Below are 18,966 nucleotides of genomic sequence, written 5' to 3' on the forward strand. Positions count from 1 at the left end.
TGTGGAGCACAAAATAGAATATTTTGAAAATGTTTAAGTGTTTGTTTTCCCCTCAATATAATAAAAATGAATGAGGTCCACTTTTTTTTGGGCCCCACTGACTTTCATTATATAGACAAAAACAGTAAAATTCTCAAAAAATTTCATCATTTACGATGACAATTGTATGATTTTCGCTGTATGATTTTTATTCTTCTGTGGAACAAACACAAAAGAAAATATTTTGAGGGCCACTTTTGTTTGGGCCCCACTGACTTTCATTATATAGACAAAAACAGTAAAATTCTCAAAAAATTTCATCATTTACGATGACAATTGTATGATTTTCGCTGTATGATTTTTATTCTTCTGTGGAACAAACACAAAAGAAAATATTTTGAGGGCCACTTTTGTTTGGGCCCCACTGACTTTCATTATATAGACAAAAACAGTAAAATTCTCAAAAAATTTCATCATTTACGATGACAATTGTATGATTTTCGCTGTATGATTTTTATTCTTCTGTGGAACAAACACAAAAGAAAATATTTTGAGGGCCACTTTTGTTTGGGCCCCACTGACTTTCATTATATAGACAAAAACAGTAAAATTCTCAAAAAATTTCATCATTTACGATGACAATTGTATGATTTTCGCTGTATGATTTTTATTCTTCTGTGGAACAAACACAAAAGAAAATATTTTGAGGGCCACTTTTGTTTGGGCCCCACTGACTTTCATTATATAGACAAAAACAGTAAAATCTTAAGAATTTGTCATCATTTACTCACCCAAATCTGTATGATTTTCCTTCTTCCGTGGAACACAAAAGAAACTATTTTTAAAAGGTGTCAGTGTTTTCCCCCCCTCAATTCAATAATAAAATTAAAAAGAGGTCCTCTTTTGTTTGGACCCCATTGACTTTCATTGTATAGACAAAAACAGTATAATCCTCAGAATATCTTCGAGGGCGAGTGACTGATGACAGATCCAAAAACAGTCCAAAACAAAAGAAAGTTGTCCTTATGCCACATCTCTACAGTAGGGCTGTCAAAAAAAAAATTTGAATTTCGAATATTCATCGAATTTTAAATAAAAATCCACATTCGAATGCAAAAACGTTGCATTCGAATTTTAGGTGTGCATCGGGCGGCCTTATCAGTGGTGCATGAAATGCGACGACGATGTAAGTGTCATTGCATTTTAATGCTTTTGTTAGCCTATCCAGTTGAACCCACTAGATGTGTCGCTGCTATGTTGTTCATTCAAAATATTGCAGAAAAAGAGAACAATCAATGCGGAGAAGATCTTGTTTACGTCAAAACCGAAACCAAGCCGTTCACACAGAACGCATATTTATCGCATTTTCTATCTATCACTGTTGCACTCGTGTCTCGCACAAGGGAGCCGTTTGTTTAGCAAGCTATGTAAAATTAATGTAAGTTCAACTTTTAAAAAAACATGTTCGAGACTTTAGTGACAGTTCCATATTCACTCAAGATGGCTTATGAGTAAATTATGTTTGGGTGAACTATCACTTTAATACTTCAGTTTGGCCGTTTCGTTTTCTGTGAGTATTTGGAATCAGCAGGGTTCAATGGCTGGTTATCTTATCTCAAAGCTGGCGTAGTCTCTTTTCTCTGTATTAGAGATGAATGAGGCCTATTCAACAGCGGACTCATAGAATACTTCCTCAGGTCCAATTCAAGCAGGTCACTCTTGGTGCCATGTAACTGGATCTCCGAGTCCTCAATAGATCCATGAAAGCGATCCCGTTCTCTGCCTCAGGAGACAAGCCAACAGCTTTCCCCCCCCGCCCCTAACTGAAATGATGCATTTTAAATTCGAATATAATTCGAATAATGATCATATTTAAGTAAAAAATTTGAATTTAGTTTTTCAGCCATTTTGACAGCCCTACTCTACAGTGACAGTTCCATATTCACTCAAGATGGCTTATGAGTAAATTATGTTTGGGTGAACTATCACTTTAATACTTCAGTTTGGCCGTTTCTCTCTCTCTCTCTCTCTCCCTCTCTCTCTCATTCTCTCGCTATTCCATCTGTTTCTCTGCTCTTTTGTTTTTTTCCTGGTATCTTTAAGCAGCTGAACTGGAGCAGGTTTTACTGTCGGCAGTGGGAGAAAGCAAGATGTTGATGGTTTTCTGTCTTGTGTGGCAGCTTTTGTTTTGTTTTGTTTCAGATTGTGAAAGGCACATTTCATAACGTGTTTCTTAAGCGAGGGATTGTCGAGAAAGCCGACCTGATATGGGGTAACTGAGAATAATACCAATATCAGACCATCTATCCAACAAAAAAGAAAGAAGAGGAAAAAATGGTGAAGTGAAGTGAACAATGCTGACTTGTCTGCAAGAATTTTAAAGGTTGAATCAGATATATTGTGTAAAGAAGGATAATGTTTTATAGTGTTTTATAGCTGGGGTTCCCAAACATTTTTGCCAGATAAATCTATATGTGACCCTGGATCACAAAACCAGTCATAAGGGTCAGTTTTTCGAAATTGAGATTTATACATTATCTGAAAGCTGAATAAGCTTTCCACTGATGTAAGGTTTGTTAGGATAGGAGGACAATATTTGGCCGAGATACAACTATTTGAAAATCTGGAATCTGAGGGTGCAAAAAAATCTAAATACTGAGAAAATCGTCTTTAAAGTTGTCCAAATGAAGTTCTTAGCAATGCATATTACTAATCAAAAATTAAGTTTTGATATATTTACGGTAGGAAATTTACAAAATATCTTCATGGAACATGATCTTTACTTAATATCCTAATGATTTTTGGCATAAAATAAAAATCAATAATTTTGACCCATACAACGTATTTTTGGCTATTGCTACAAATATACCCCAGCGACTTAAGACAAAAGACTTAAGGTTTTGTGGTCCAGGGTCACATATGACAAATTATTTTCTTTAATTAATGTAATTATTATTTGATGTTAATCTTTCCAATTTTCCAATGTTCACTTGTGAGATATTCCTATTGTTTATTTTTTATTTCCCAATATATGTTAATACTTTTTACATGTATTTAAATTTGATGGTAAATTAACTATTTATTTTATATCATTATTCCATGTTTTGAACTCCCCATGTAAAATATTATTATTTCCAAATAACTATATATCTAAATATATATGAAATGTACATTTAAATATTCTAATATTCTAAGATCTAATATTATAGAAAATGTAAAATATATTTTAAGATCTAGCTATTACCAACCCAATCCGTAGTTAATTATTATTATTGGCGACTGATAGTTGAGCATCACTATTGCCATCACTTTGTGGTATCAAATATTTTTTTTTTTTTTAGAAAATAATTGTGTTTCATAATTTTCACCTACCAGTTGAAATCCCTATTATTTAAATAGAAAGAGGGACCTGAGCCATTATTGATATTTATAGACCAGAATATCATAGAAATTTGCGGGTTGAACTCTTTTGACTTAAGCCCGTAAGGTAGTCTGTAGCAACCACCCAGCAGTCCATTAAAATCCACTCAGTCACTTAACCTCATAGCAACACTCTGGCAACCTTGAGATGAGTTCTACAGAGGCAAGAACCACTCATGTTTTCTTTAGAACTTGCAAAAATCTCTTTTTGTTTATAATTTATTGTTTCAATCCTTAACTTTTTGGATAAAAACATCTGCTAAGTAGTTGTAGCCTCATAATTGCTCTCAGAACAGCTCTTAGAGGCAGTCTCTTACTTTACAGCTTGCATGAAGCATTGTTGACAGATGGTGGATGTTTGTGCAACACGCATGCATGCGCTGATTCTCTCCTGAGGGGAAAGGCGAAAAGGCGTGAGATTATTGAGGTTTTTTGGGCAATGTCAGTACCTGCCGTGTGTGGTAACCACTCGTCTTCCTTTTTACAAAGTGAATCAGTCAAGATTCAGTGTAATTAGTTTTAATGAAAACCCATTGCTGGGAGCGATTTTCAGACATGTTAGAAAATTAAAATGAAATAAAATGAAGTTAAGTATTTCCCCTCCAAACCTCCTCGTTCCATGTTTAATTGGAGATTCAGTGGAGCAAACACAACACTCCATAGGTTTGACATTGGCTTTAGGTTCACTGCAGGCAGCGCTACCAAGGAAGAAATTAATTTGCACATATTTTATATGCATTTTATTTGGTTCATCCTTCTAAATGTTATAATGTACACTTTTTGTCTCCCTTTGTTCTCACATTATATAACATTTTCAGAAACATGTTGCATCAACTGAAAACCACAGTGCCCAAAAACCCCCATTCTCAGATGCTGTCATCATGTACTTTTCTCTTTTATGTTTAAAAACTCTTTGTTAACGTTAATTATGGCTAATTGGCAAGATTAAAGAATGGAATCCTGGATAGAGTTCAGCTTTTGCTATAAATAGAGGCGTGTGCAAATTTCATAAGTTAATATTAGAATTGGGTCAGGATGGTCAACTAGGCCTGCTTATTTTCTAGATTTGTGCTAGTTTTTTTGTATGTTTTAAAGTGGATGAATTTGAGGGCACAACTTTTCAGAGAATGTTTTAGCATTTTATTAGTAACCAATCGACTGTCATGCTAAAACCCTCTCTTAGACATTAATGTGGACTCAAAATATATTTCATTGTGGCTCAAGTTAAAACTAGTTTTAAAAGCCACATCTTGAGATATTTTTTTCCCATTATGTTGTGCTCCATTGAGCTTGAATGCAAGAACGCTTTCTGTCTGATTAGTGTCTGACATCCCACCAACTAGTCAGTTTTCAGTATACGAGTTTTGTATATTCTCAATACCTAATACCATGGTATTACAATGCTTTTTTTTTTGACATGGCACAATTTTAGTTCTGTTATTTTATCCACATTCAACATAATGTTTTTTCTCTCCTTTTTTGGTAGTATAATTACATTTTTTGAAGTACCTTATAGAGTGGCATGTAAATACAGTGGTAAAATGTGATAATCATTCAGCGCAGCGGTATATATCAAAGTTGGATGTAAGGGTGTATGTATGTGAGGGCTGTAGAAAGATAGACAGGTGTGGCCTGTTGCCTGTAATTCACGAGACTTGACTCAAGCTCAAATTCTCTTGGAATGAAGTATACGTCTGTTTATATACCCTTGATTGATTATATGTACATGTCCTTTGAAGACAGTTACCAAAAACACAGACATGGAAATGCTTCGAACAGTGCTGTTCTGCAGTATTTCTGTGTTTTGAATTGGGCTTGTTTGGCCTAAAGTAACATGAGACAGAAACTGTGCTGTGGTGTGGCCTGTAATCACTGTTTCTCAGTAACAGAGGGTCTAGCGTTGCACACACATGCCCTTCAATGCACCCGACACATGTCTGCCAGCCTAAAACCACATATAATTAACATTCTTGCCATACCAATAAACCTGAGCAAAAACAGGGCGATCCGAAACAGGTGTGAGTTCATGTGTGCACGTGTAATAAAATACAACACAGGTCTTTGAGGTGTTGCAGGCGAGTGGATCCAAACTTTGATCCAGCTTTGCTCTGTTCTAGCCAAACCCAAAGCCTGTGCGAAAGTCAGCCGGTGCAGCTTGGGTTTCTATAATTTAACTGCACTCCCATCAGAGGAGAGATATGGTAACATACTGTAGTCATGTCTCATTTCTCAAAGTTAACCAATTCTGATTTGACACCGTCCTGATTTTTTCTCAGTATCAGAGGGTCTAGCGTTGCACACACATGCCCTTCAATGCACCCGACACATGTCTGCCTGCCTAAAACCACATATAATTAACATTCTTGCCATACCAATAAACCTGAGCAAAAACAGGGTGATCCGAAACAGGTGTGAGTTCATGTGTGCACGTGTAATAAAATACAACACAGGTCTTTGAGGTGTTGCAGGCGAGTGGATCCAAACTTTGATCCAGCTTTGCTCTGTTCTAGCCAAACCCAAAGCCTGTGCGAAAGTCAGCCGGTGCAGCTTGGGTTTCTATAATTTAACTGCACTCCCATCAGAGGAGAGATATGGTAACATACTGTAGTCATGTCTCATTTCTCAAAGTTAACCAATTCTGATTTGACACCGTCCTGATTTGAATTATGCATAAAACCTTGGTCTAGTAACCCAGTTTTGGCTGTACAGGCTTTGCCTGAGAACATTGGCTGATAATCTTTACATTTATTGAGTCTCAGAGTTTAAACAGAATCTATACTGTAGCTGACAGCACTGATTATTGATCGGCTCAGTTGTTTTCTCTCTTGCTAACAGCTTAAACATATGCTTCACCCCATTGTAAATCATGCTTTAAATGTTTTAAGGGCCATGTGGGTGTTGTACTGTAATGCTGCGCTGAAGGGCAGAGTTGGAGATGTAGCCTGTGTTTTACACTTAAGTCATGAAAAATCCCATTGTCTTTAATCTTATGAAATATATGATACTAATATGCTATGTAAACATAATGCAAATTTAAGGAATTACTTCAAGTATCAACCCAGGCTCACTGGAAAACATGCTTGTGATGACATTTCTGCAGAATTATATTAAGTTGGTTCATGCAGTGAATGGATGGGGAGAACAAGAGGCAGAGACAGAGGATGATGCTGAAAAGGGAGGAATGCTGTGGGAAGAAGCTAATTCATGCATGTTTTTACTGCCACATTGTCTGTATCAGAGGTCTCTGTATGCTAGCTTTCGTAGGAGTTGTTTTACTCAAGCATGCTTTTATACGATAAGAATACACCCACATGCTGCCACTCGCTTTAGCGTTAGAGAGTCGTGTTTGTTATCACGGCTTAGAAAGTCCTGCTCATGTTGATGTGTGCAGATACTGAGCTAGGATACAAGGGAGCTCAACGCCGGTGTCAGTTCAGGACGTTTGGACCGCAACTATCTACAACCTTTGATAAAGCTGACGAGTTAGACGGCATATTTTAGCTCTCCGGTGTACATTAGTACAGGCTTACACAACCCACACATGTCTCAGATTCCCGTTGTGTGTTTATATGCAGGCTCATTTGGCAGTTAGGGTTGCACTTCAAAGGCTGGCTTGAGCAGTTTTGGAAAGTGAACATGACCCTAGCGTGGGCTCTATCTCTTTGTTTTGCTGTTAATTTTACGAGTCTTGGCTTCGTGACCCCCTCCATGACAAAAGGAAATGTAAACTAAACCGGCTGTTACCTCACAACTCAATTTGTGGGGAAAATTGGGGCACTTGAGGAGAGAAGGACGGCAATAAGATCATTCCTTCTTTTTCTTCTGCTCTCTGGCTTTTTATAGACTCTTTGTTTGTTTAGTTCACTTTCTTTCTCTTTTGTGTATTGCTGAGACTTGTGCTTTATCATTTCAGATGTATCTGACCCAAACAAACTCAATTTGAATTAAGCTTTTAGATCTCAACTAATCAACTACTCTTTCCTTATTACAACTTTTACAGAAGAATACCATACTATTCTGTGATTGCAAAACTGAATGTTTTGTGTTTTGAATGTGTCACATGCTGATAATTATTCTAAAATTCTGATTTCGTGCTCAAAAAGAAAAAAAAAATCTTATTATCATCAGTGTTGAAAATAGTTCTAATAATAGAAACCTTTACAACATTTGTAACAATATACTGTACTGTCGCTTTTGATCAATTTTTCTTATTATCATCAGTGTTGAAAATAGTTCTAATAATAGAAACCTTTGCAACATTTGTAACAATATACTGTACTGTCGCTTTTGATCAATTTTGATCAACCTTGCTGAATGAAAGAATTATGTTCTTTTTAAATAAATAAATAAATAAAATCTTACTGTCCACTGTATTGTCATTTTTGCTAAAAAAATGTTTTGCCAAAAATATTTTTATATAAAAAAGAATCATATAGTAATGTCTGCTTTTTGGCTACTTGAGTGATTTAAATAATTTACAAATGAAAAGTACTCTCATTTGATTTGATTATTTTTTATTGTTGTTTTGAACTTGATAGGAAAAAAAATATGATTGTTCATAACAAATACATAACGCAGATATCAGTATAAATACTGTTTCATATTTTATTTTAACACCCGAGTTAAAACCTCAAAACAGTCATACCACCCAGCCTTACTTGATGCCACAGTAATACAGTACCATGTTTTTTTGGACATATACGTTGTAAATGCCATAGTACGATGTGACCCTGGAGCACAAAACCAGTCTTAAGTCGCTGGGGTATATTTTTAGCAATAGCAAAAAAAAAAAACATTGTATGGGTCAAAATTATCGATTTTTATTTTATGCCAAAAATCATTAGGATATTAAGTAAAGATCATGTTCCATGAAGATACTTTGTACATTTTCTACTGTAAATATATCAATACTTAATTTTTGATTAGTAATATGCATTGCTAAGAACTTCATTTGAACAACTTTAAAGATGATTTTCTCAGTATTTAGATTTTTTTGCACCCTCAGATTCCAGATTTTCAAATAGTTGTATCTCAGCCACATATTGTCCTATCCTAACAAACCATACATCAATGTAAAGCTTATATAAAACAGATGATGTATAAATTTCAAAAAATTGACTCTTATGACTGGTTTTGTGGTCCAGGGTCACATATGAAAATGAACTGTGGTATATACAGTACTGCATGACATTACCATGGTATTATGTGATTCCATCACTGTACCATGTTACAGCCGCAATATATTTTTTGCGAGGGACTTTTTCTCTGCTTTCATCTGTGATATTCCCCCGTTGTTTACTTTCCTGTCAGGGTCGGTTTGAGGTGGTGTCAGTGGCGTGTGCTAAGTTAGTCTGCCATTCCCACTTCTATTTATTTAACCTCTTGTTGTCCCACTTTCACGTCGCAGCCCATGAAGCTTTTGTTCTCTGTACGGAATGTGAAGATGAAAGATGGCAGCAAAGCCTTGTGGATTCTGTCACAGTTTTCATCCAGCTGGACTCTGCGGGCCCAGATGTAGCGTTGGAGGATTCCCGCTGCACGAGAGGATGTCTACGCATGAAATAACAATTTCACAGTGTCAGGCTCTTGTGTGTGTTGGCCAGCACACCAGCTAAACCTCTGTGACTGCTCATTCAAGACCTTTATTATTCATCACGCAGAGCCAACTCATATACATCCATTCAGCTTATTTTTTTCCCTGAGAAACTCTCCAGACATGCATGACTTTATTTTTCTGTTAGTCACTGTTTTCATGCAGTTTATATAAACATCCATATAACTCGTCCGCTTTGGAAAAGAGTGGCTAGGACAATGTTTCAGATGTTTTTGAAGTCATACAGGTTTGGAATGACATTAGGGTGACTTTTTTGGCGAACTATCCCCTTAAACCAATAATATGCCATTCCAACCTCTAAAGACTTTTTAAAGGTGTATAATAAGAAAGTCTCACAGATGGATTCACCAAAGTTTAATTAAATATTTATCAAATAGGTTCTCAGTGATGTCAAAATAAAAGTCCCGCTTCTGACACCTAACCGAGAACTTATCAGAAAAATGCCAAATATTGGCCACGCATGATAATGTTTCGTTTGAAGATAGTATTTTTTATTCATCTATTTTTATTTATTTTTTTAACCTTGTGTAGTTTGTTTCTTGCCATGCATGCAAAATGCCCTTGCTGGCATCTGTCTACTTTGGCTGTATACAGCTTCTACCAAGTGACCATTTGTGCCAGAACACTGTAGATGTAAATAAGCTATTTTATCAAAACTATGCATGATTGCATGTCTACTTGGAGTTTATAATTTGCATTAAGCATTGTTTTTTCCAGTCCTCTCAGAACAGTTCTGTGACCTATTTTTAGGTCACAACCCACCAGTTGAGAAGTACTCTATCAGGCCACCTTGGAGGGGCCATATCAGCCACAATGCATCATGACACATACATCTCTTCAAATCATGTTCTCTTAATGGGATCTGCTTTTCATAATATAGTCGAGAGGCTTCTGTATCCAGACCTTAAGTGGTTATTTGTCATTGAAGTTTGTCCAGTTGTTGTCGGTTCGTTTTGAAAGCGCATCCCCTGAGGCAGACAGACTCGGTGAGTGTTTCATATGATGTGGCGGATGAGCAGATGGTATGGCACTGTCACTTTTATACATAATCATTTTCTCTGCTTGTCTCATTGGCCTGCCACGTTCTCAGCCGAGCCCAGGGCTGGCTAAAGCTAGTTGGAGTGAGAAATTGTTTTAGCCTCTGCCATTGTCTCCTCACTCCATTCAGTGTGACACAGAACGAGACCCAAAGGAAGCACAGTGTCCTGTTGAATTACCTCACCTCCCTCCCTCCCAGTGCATTATAGACACAGAGCCTATACCTGCAAGACTTTAATATGCAAATAACCACAGAAGGATTGTGACATCTTAGATGCATTTTACTTTTACTACTTAACTAAACCGCTATAAAGCTGGAGTTAGTTCACCCCAAACCCCAAAATCAATTACTCACCCTCATGTCATCCGAAATCTCTGTGGAACATGATATAAAATGAACACTCATTGGCCTGCCACGTTCTCAGCCGAGCCCAGGGCTGGCTAAAGCTAGTTGGAGTGAGAAATTGTTTTAGCCTCTGCCATTGTCTCCTCACTCCATTCAGTGTGACACAGAACGAGACCCAAAGGAAGGACACTGTCCTGTTGAATTACCTCACCTCCCTCCCTCCCAGTGCATTATAGACACAGAGCCTATACCTGCAAGACTTTAATATGCAAATAACCACAGAAGGATTGTGACATCTTAGATGCATTTTACTTTTACTACTTAACTAAACCGCTATAAAGCTGGAGTTAGTTCACCCCAAACCCCAAAATCAATTACTCACCCTCATGTCATCCGAAATCTCTGTGGAACATGATATAAAATGAACATGATTGTTTATCCTTAAGGTAGTGTTATTTTAGTGTTGTTTATATACTATGTATTCATTAATTTAGTATTATTTTAATATTTTCAGTTTATTAATTTAAAGTTTCAGTAATTTTGTTATGTGCTTATGCTTTTTTTATTAGTTTTTTACATTTCTTATAATTATTATTATTTTTTTTTCACATTTTACTAATTTTAGTAAAAAAAAATTCATTCAGTTAGTTGCCATAATAAATCTAATGTTCATCTAATATTTATATTTTATGTTATTTCAGTTTTATTTCAATTGTCAAAAAAGTTATAGCTAACAAAGCTGCCTTTAAAAAGTGTTGATGATGCAACGCCAGTGATGTCAATCACCGTTGGTTCTCATGTGTGTATCATCATAATGTGACAAATTTGAATTGGTGGGAGTTAGATTTGTGGTGAATATAGACTTAAATTAGAGTGTTTTAAATTAGAGTGTTTAAAGCTACTGATGGCTTCAGAAGAATTGGAATATAGCCAAAAAGTCATTTTATGTTACTTCTGTGCTGTTATTTTGCCATTTTTAGAACCGTTTTGGAAAGTGTCTGGCAACATTCAGTTTTATTGTATAGAAAAGAGCATTTAGACCAAGGCCCATCACTTTTCCAGTGGTTTGTTATTATTTATAAGGATTCCAATAGGACTAGAAATCAGACTTATAAAATTAGGCTTCTTCATATATCCAGGTTTTTCAAACACAGTTGTTGAGGGGGTAAGAAAAAGTTATTTTGGCTTATTTGAATGCTTGTTTATTATTTTAAATCATCTGGAGGCTCCCTTAGAAGTTTGCTGGGGCCCCCTAGTGGATCCCAGCCTTCTAATTTAGAGCCACTGATTTAAGGTATTCAACTATGCTTGTTCCACAAATTAAAGAAAGTTTGAAATGACATGAGGGTGAGTACCGTATTGACCCGAATATAAGACAATGTTTTTTTCTTGGAAATACATCTGAAAAAACGCGGTCGTCTTATATTCAGGGTCTAGACTCTAGACTTTGACAAATACACCCTACATCCACAACAATAGGTGGCGACAAATACGCATAAAACGAGTGTGCCATGAAATACGTAATGTAATGCGTGTTGTAAAGATCGCGAGTAAAAACAAAAGAAAAAGAAAACCTTACAGCTGCATGAGCCGTGACTGTCACGTTTTTTCAAACCCAGATTTGAAGACTACAGTAAGATTTAACTTCTACTGTTAATAAGATTTTGGTAGGCTACTAATAGATGGATAGCCTAAATGTTCTAATTCAGATGGTTTTAAATGTGATTGTTGGTACATTTTACCAGTTTTTACCATACTTTCAAAACAAAAATTAAAATAGGAAAAATATGCAATATGAAAATAATTGAAGACAAAATGTGTTTTACTGAGAAAAAACAAGATTTGGTTTTTAAAAAGCCTTTTTCCAAAAGGTACATCTGGAAAAAGGGGGGTCGTCTTATAATCAGGGTCGTCTTATATTCGGGCCAATACGGTAAATTACACTTTTCATTTTTGGGGAGAACTGTTGCTTTAATGACAAAGAATTGACATTTTTATTCTCCTCCAGCACTTCTGCTGCATTTAATTGAGAATTGTGTCCCTGGTAAGTCCTGGTGCCTTCAGCTGTCACAGTCATAAATGTGTACTGATCACGATGCTACATAGTCTTTTTTCTGATGAGCACGTCTGCAAACTCTATAAGGAAGCGATTAGCAACTTTCACATATAATAACAGGGCAACTAACTCTGTGCATAATCCACTTCTGTCTGTTTTTTTAAGACCCTCTTGTTTCTGGCTCTGTGGGGCGGTTCCTCCCTTCCTCCCGTTCCGAGCTTCTTTTTCTGTTGATGTACTTGCATTTTATAGTTTTCTTTTTCCATTTGCTCTTTGATGCGGCCGAGACTCTGTTTCCCATCACAGCCTGTGATCCAACCACAACAAAGGCATCACATGGCGATACAGGGGGAAACTGGATGACGGAGTGGGGAACGATTGGAGGTGATGTTATTACGGCTTGATGAAGGGGGAAAGCTCATCCTCAAGAACCTACAAGTGCAAATGGTCACGTCCCCCCCCCGCCGCTCAGCAACCCACACTGGGTTTTGACTACCCATTCATCTCAATGACGGACCTTCTTATCTGGTTCTTCCCAGTCTACTAGCTGTTTCCCTACACTGCCGCAACTTAATTATAATTGCTACCCTTCCTCGGGCCCTTCTTATTTCAGCCATCCCGTCTGGAAACCTTTTCTGCCGAGGTTAGCCACAGCAGCAAGATGTCGCCTGGTTTTCTTTCTTCTTGATTGCAGCGAGCATGGCTTCCACAGTGCTGCCTGGACGCTGTCCAAGTGTTCTGTGGCTTTTAGGGCTGTATTTTCTGATTGGATACAACTGTTTGGGTTGTGCTAGCAACAGCGCAAATGTCCTACCACATATGTAGCTGCACCCTACGTCCGTTGGGCCTTTTTCAGAGCCAGCCACCGGAAAGCATTTGCCCTTTTTGAGGCGAGCAAGCCTCACACAAATCAAAATGATTATCGGTGCGCACTCGTTTGAGGCGGTCCTGCATGAGGTATGTTAATTGCATTTGATTAATGGCGTTCGGGAAATTTGTTTAGGGAAGCTGTGTGGTTTTTTGATTTGTTGCATGATGCCCTGTACTCATCCCCTGAAGGAAGGGCTCAACCCACATCAGCGGTACATCTAGACAACTCTGCTAAATAAACAGAGGCTAATTATCTCCGAATCTTCCCTGTGCTCCAAAACACTGGAAATATCGGCAATACTTCACTCATTTGTTAAGTTTATTAGTATGTGTGTGGGTCAAAGACGAAAAAGGGTTTAAGCATAAAAACAATACGTGTAATGCTGCTTTAAATTGTTGTTGTTCTGTTTCTGTTTAATTTAATTGCAATTTTGTTTTTGTTTTTCTGAGCAAAAAATAAATATCATACATTTTTCCCTGATTTACAGAAGAGACCCACTAAAATGTCATTCAGTGTAACAATCTTGTCAGGCATATTTACAACAAAAATCAGTTTATGACATATTAAAAGACTAATTACTTTCACCCCAAACCCGAATTAGTTAAAATTTGCCACGATCCTAGGTTTTGCCCATTTGTCAGAAATTTATTTTTTACTCATTTAAAACACAATCAAATTTAATATGCTCCCTTATTCTTTTATATATTTTAATATGTACACGTCAGAATAAGCATGTTGTTTGAATTTTTACACAAATATTGTGTTACACTGAATGACAATGTAACATTATTTCAACCAAATTTTGACATTTTATTCTCCAAAAACTTATTTGAAACCTTAAAAGTAGACACCGTAATGTGCTTTCTGTGGACATAAAATCACTTTTGTAAATTTATTTTGATGCAGACATCTTAACGTCTTTGACCCGTGTATAAAATGAGTGAAAATGTCCCTATAAACCCTTAAAAACAAAGGTTTTTATTTTCATTTTATAAAGAACCTTTAAGATCTATGGAACCTTTCCATTGTTCAGAATGTTCTTTCTAGTGGAAAAAGATTCTTTAGATTTTTACCAAGAAAAAATTGTCTTTTTTTTTTTTTTTTTTATGGAACGAAAAATGTTCTTTTGTAGCATAATTTTGAAACCGCCCTTGATTTTTCAAGTGTAGAATATCTGGGGAGCAGAATTTGGGCTCCTAATCTTGAGTTGACCCATTAAGCAACCACCCAGAACATCATGGGTGCATAGCAATGGAAATGGAAAATATAGGTTACTTATTATTAATATTCATATGAGATGCTATTTTAATTTTGTTGGTTTTTGGAGATCTTGGAGAGCAGATCAGAATGGAGATGTTATCAGATTTTGAGGTACCTCACGTATGAAAGCCAGGGTTTAAATCCACGCTCTCGCCACATACCAGCTTCCATCATTCAAACCAGAACTCATCCAAATGAGATGCTTTGAAGTCTGGAGCTTAGAAATACCAGCAGATACCCTTTGATGGAATAGTTACCCTCTTGTTTATTTTGACTGTGCATAAGTCTTGGGTCTGTTGTTTTTGGTTGAGAAAAGGGTCCATATGGTTGCCTTCCAGAAATTGTGTTCCTTTTGGTAGTTTAGCTTTTTGCTAGGGGTTCAGAGAAGGGTAAGTGACACGGTCGTCTTTTCACCACACAAATGTAATTTGGGAATCACTAACCTGAATCATAATTGATTTATTTATTCCGTTATAAAATTATTCACCCCGCAGCGTTATGACTCATCCTGGGACAGCAGACTTGCATGCTTACAGATGCAATAACATCTGACTATGACAATTTGAGGGTCAAACTCAAAAAATGACCATAACCGCAATGTCTGCCAACATACTGTATTTTCTAAATTGTTTCTATAAAATCATAATAAATTGATCTCTATCAAATTATGTAAGACGTTTTCTGAATATTTCTGTTTGTACTAGCTACCCACAGTTTTCTGGATAAAACGTGTTGCATTTACGTCTGAACATTTGGATTAAAAGGATATTTTCTCTCGTGTCTCTCAGAGTGTTATACAGCAAATGGAGAGGACTACAGAGGTCGACAGAACCAGACAAGCCTGGAAGGAGGAAGACCGTGCCTTTTCTGGAATGAGACTTTCCAGCATCCATACAACACCATCAAGTACCCCAATGGAGAAGGAGGTCTTGGACCACACAACTTCTGCAGGTCAGGCAAATACTGTCGGGATGGAAGGATAGCAAAATAATAGTGTTCTGTAGAATTTTGCATGATGAATACAAATGTGCAGATGTTTAGCATTGCAAAAAATACATGTTACTCAAAGAATACACTGGAGTTCCACAAAAATGACATTAGTACACTCCTAAAAATAAAGGTTCTTTATTTGCATCTATGGTTCCACGAACATCCATGGAACCTTTTCATTCCACAGAAGGCTGTTTATAGTAGAAAAACAGTTCTTTAGAATGTTCTTCACACTAAGATAAAAAAATGAATCTTTTAAGAAATGAGGGACCAGAAATAGTTCCTTTAAATATGAGAATGCATTTTAAGTGAAAATAACCAAGAGGGACATTGTTGCAAATTGTAAGAGACATTGTGTGATTTTTGGCGATGTGTTGTAAGAATTTTATTGACACATTCTTCAGTGTCAGAGTGTCATGGTGTCTCAAACATTCACATCCTCAACAATACAGATGTTTTATTCATCTGAAAGTCTCTTTGACCATGAACTGTATTTATATCTACTGTATAAGCATCCTAAAAACTGTCGGGGAGAAGCTTTCTGTTTCTCAGAACGTCACACTGCAGTGTTTGACTGTGGTCCATGAGCGTAGGTTTATTTTTTGTGCCTGTCATTATGTGGACTCAGCAGGGCTTGAAGAGTTTACATTTGCAAAGTCGCCCCAAATCCCTCTGTCCCGAAAAAAAAGCAGCAGAGTGGACAGTGCGGATGACCGATAGCCTCTTTCTCTCCTCAGCTTCACATTTATTCTAGATGCACGAGCTAACCCACAATGCAAGAAATAAAACATGACTGTCATAGGCCTGTTTCTGTAATATACAAACTGGTAATCCGACCGAAGTCTAATCACAGATAGATTACAATATGCTGGAGCTTTTGGTTCATGCGCACGTGTAACACAATATTCCAGCTTTATACTGTTTATAAAGTTTGTCAATTTCATAAAAAGCATAAAAGTAGCAGTGTTTTCTAAATCTGTTGGAGTTTAGAGTTTCTCACAGTTTCCTCAGCTGTTATGTCACTCCTCAGACTGACGATAGTAACTGGAGTGGGATCAGAAAGCTCCAAGTAGGAGATGAGAGATGGCATTTAAGAGCACACTACTGCTGCACTCTTTTAAATGCTTCAAGGGATAGTTCACCCAAAAAAGAAAATCATGGCATTGTTTACACTTCTTTATTTCTTGAATCCTATACGATTTTTCTTTTTTCCATTAAACACCAATGCAGGTATGTAGCAAAACACTATCTATCTATCTATCTATCTATCTATCTATCTATCTATCTATCTATCTATCTATCCATCTATCGTTCTATCTATTGTTCTATCGTTCTATCTATCGTTCTGTGGTTCTATCTATCTATCGTTCGTTCTATCGTTCTATCCATCTATCGTTCTATCTATTGTTCTATGGTTCTATCATTCTATCTATCGTTCTATCTATCGTTCTATGGTTCTATCTATCTATCATTCTATCTATTGTTCTATCCATCGTTCTATCGTTCTATCTTTCTATCTATCGTTCTATTGTTCTATCATTCTATCTATCTATCTATTGTTCTATCTATTGTTCTATCTATCGTTCTATCATTCTATCATTCTATCTATCGTTCTATTGTTCTATCATTCTATCCATCATTCTATCTAACTATCTATATCTATCTATCTATCTATCTATCGTTCTATCCATCTATCGTTCTATCTATTGTTCTATCGTTCTATCTATCTATCTATCTATCTATCGTTTGTTCTATCTATCTATCTATCGTTTGTTCTATCGTTCTATCTATCGTTTGTTCTATCGTTCTATCTATTGTTCTATCGTTCTATCTATCTATCGTTCTATCTATCGTTCTATCATTCTATCGTTCTGTCGTTCTATTTATCCTTCTATCGTTCTATCTATCGTTCTATCGTTCTATAGTCCTATCTATCTATCTATCTATCTATCTATCTATCGTTCTATCTATCGTTCTATCATTCTATCGTTCTGTCGTTCTATTTATCCTTCTATCGTTCTATCGTTCTATCTATCTATCTAGCTTTATTTGCTGGTTTTAGCTGTTTTAAGTTAGTCTCCTAGCCTGAGTCCATAGAAAGTGCCCAACACTATTTTAAAACCCGCTAAACAGTTCAACATAACAGGTTTGGCCAGGCTGGAGAAATGTCACTCTTCCTTTTTTCACCCTCTCTATATATTTTTTGTTCTCCATTAGAAGGAAGGGTGAGTAGGTGACATAATTTTCACTTGTATGCGAACAGTCCCTTTAAAACGGCCTGTCTGTTGCTGTTCAACCATGAGGAGGGGTGCTGCGGTGACTCTGTATATGTGTGTGCGTTTAGGTCCAGCAGACTGTATGATATGGGACGTGAAAGCCGGATTCAGAGCGGCAGACAGAGATTAAGTGAAGAGAAGGAGATCACCGTCAGGAACACCGGTGTTGATTTTAGGCACACGTTTGCATGGTGTTATGTCTGCTGGGTGTGTATATAGCAATGCCTTTCTGTATCATAACAGGTTTTAGAACATATCTATCTCTCTATCTGTACATATGGTATGAAGTTCACTCCTGATCAAAAGAATAGTAGTTTTTAAGAGTTAACAAGAGTCAGGGAAAAGGAGACAGGTGTATGTTTTTTAAAAAATATTACAAGCATGATTTTATGGTCTCGGTTACCTGTAAGAGAGGAATGCTTCTGGAAAGCTACAAGTGTGTGTTTCTTTAATGATGTCATAAGCTGATTGCATCTCTTTGTTTTCTTGTCTACACGCCATTTGATTTGAAAGGAGGAACTACAGTCTTGGCATGTTGAGAGAGCCAGAGCCAGAGAGCGAGAGAGAAATGGAGGTGCCAAGTCCTAATATCCCTCACATTTCATCTTTATTGTGTGCTGTAAAATAGCTATGAAAACATTGAGAGATGGGCCTGAGAGTAAGCGACCTATTAATCATGAATAAAAGGAGCTATGAAGAGTCAGACGGAAAGGTCTACAACTCATCAGCTTCCTCTCAGACCTGTTCTCCACAGCCTTTTTCAGATAGAGCAATCATAAATCTCACTTCACTTTTAGTAGTACACTAATAGCAATGCTTAATTGAGGTTTTAAGTAAATCCCATTAATAGAAGCAGAAGGTGTAGTATTTTTACTGTTTATTTTGCAAATGCTGTGTATTCAGTAGGGCTGGGTTTTGACACAAATTTCACGATTCGATTCGATTCTCATTCACAAGCTTGCGATTCGATTCGATTCAATTTAATATCGATTATTTTGGATTTATATCAGGTACACATGCCAAATTTTCTCAAGGAAAAAAATTCTCTTAACTAATGCTGTAAAATATCCATGAGAGTCAGTTGGTACTACATTACTATAATATTGAAGGTTAAAA

The 18,966-nt window shown here is 36.6% G+C and overlaps 1 protein-coding gene across 1 annotated transcript in view; it reads left to right on the forward strand.

The window, feature by feature from the left end:
* The window catches only part of LOC107707827 (kremen protein 1-like), a 63,697-nt gene that overhangs the window by 16,660 nt on the left and 28,071 nt on the right, over window positions 1-18,966 (forward strand). The window contains exon 2 of the mRNA XM_016511918.1: window positions 15,373-15,535. Within this exon, the coding sequence (XP_016367404.1) occupies window positions 15,373-15,535 (163 nt within the window). The remainder of the gene's footprint in view (window positions 1-15,372; window positions 15,536-18,966) is intronic.

This window comes from Sinocyclocheilus rhinocerous, unplaced genomic scaffold, assembly GCF_001515625.1.
Source record: "Sinocyclocheilus rhinocerous isolate Xijiao unplaced genomic scaffold, SAMN03320098_v1.1 scaffold1256, whole genome shotgun sequence".
NCBI classification, from domain to species: Eukaryota; Metazoa; Chordata; class Actinopteri; order Cypriniformes; family Cyprinidae; genus Sinocyclocheilus; species Sinocyclocheilus rhinocerous.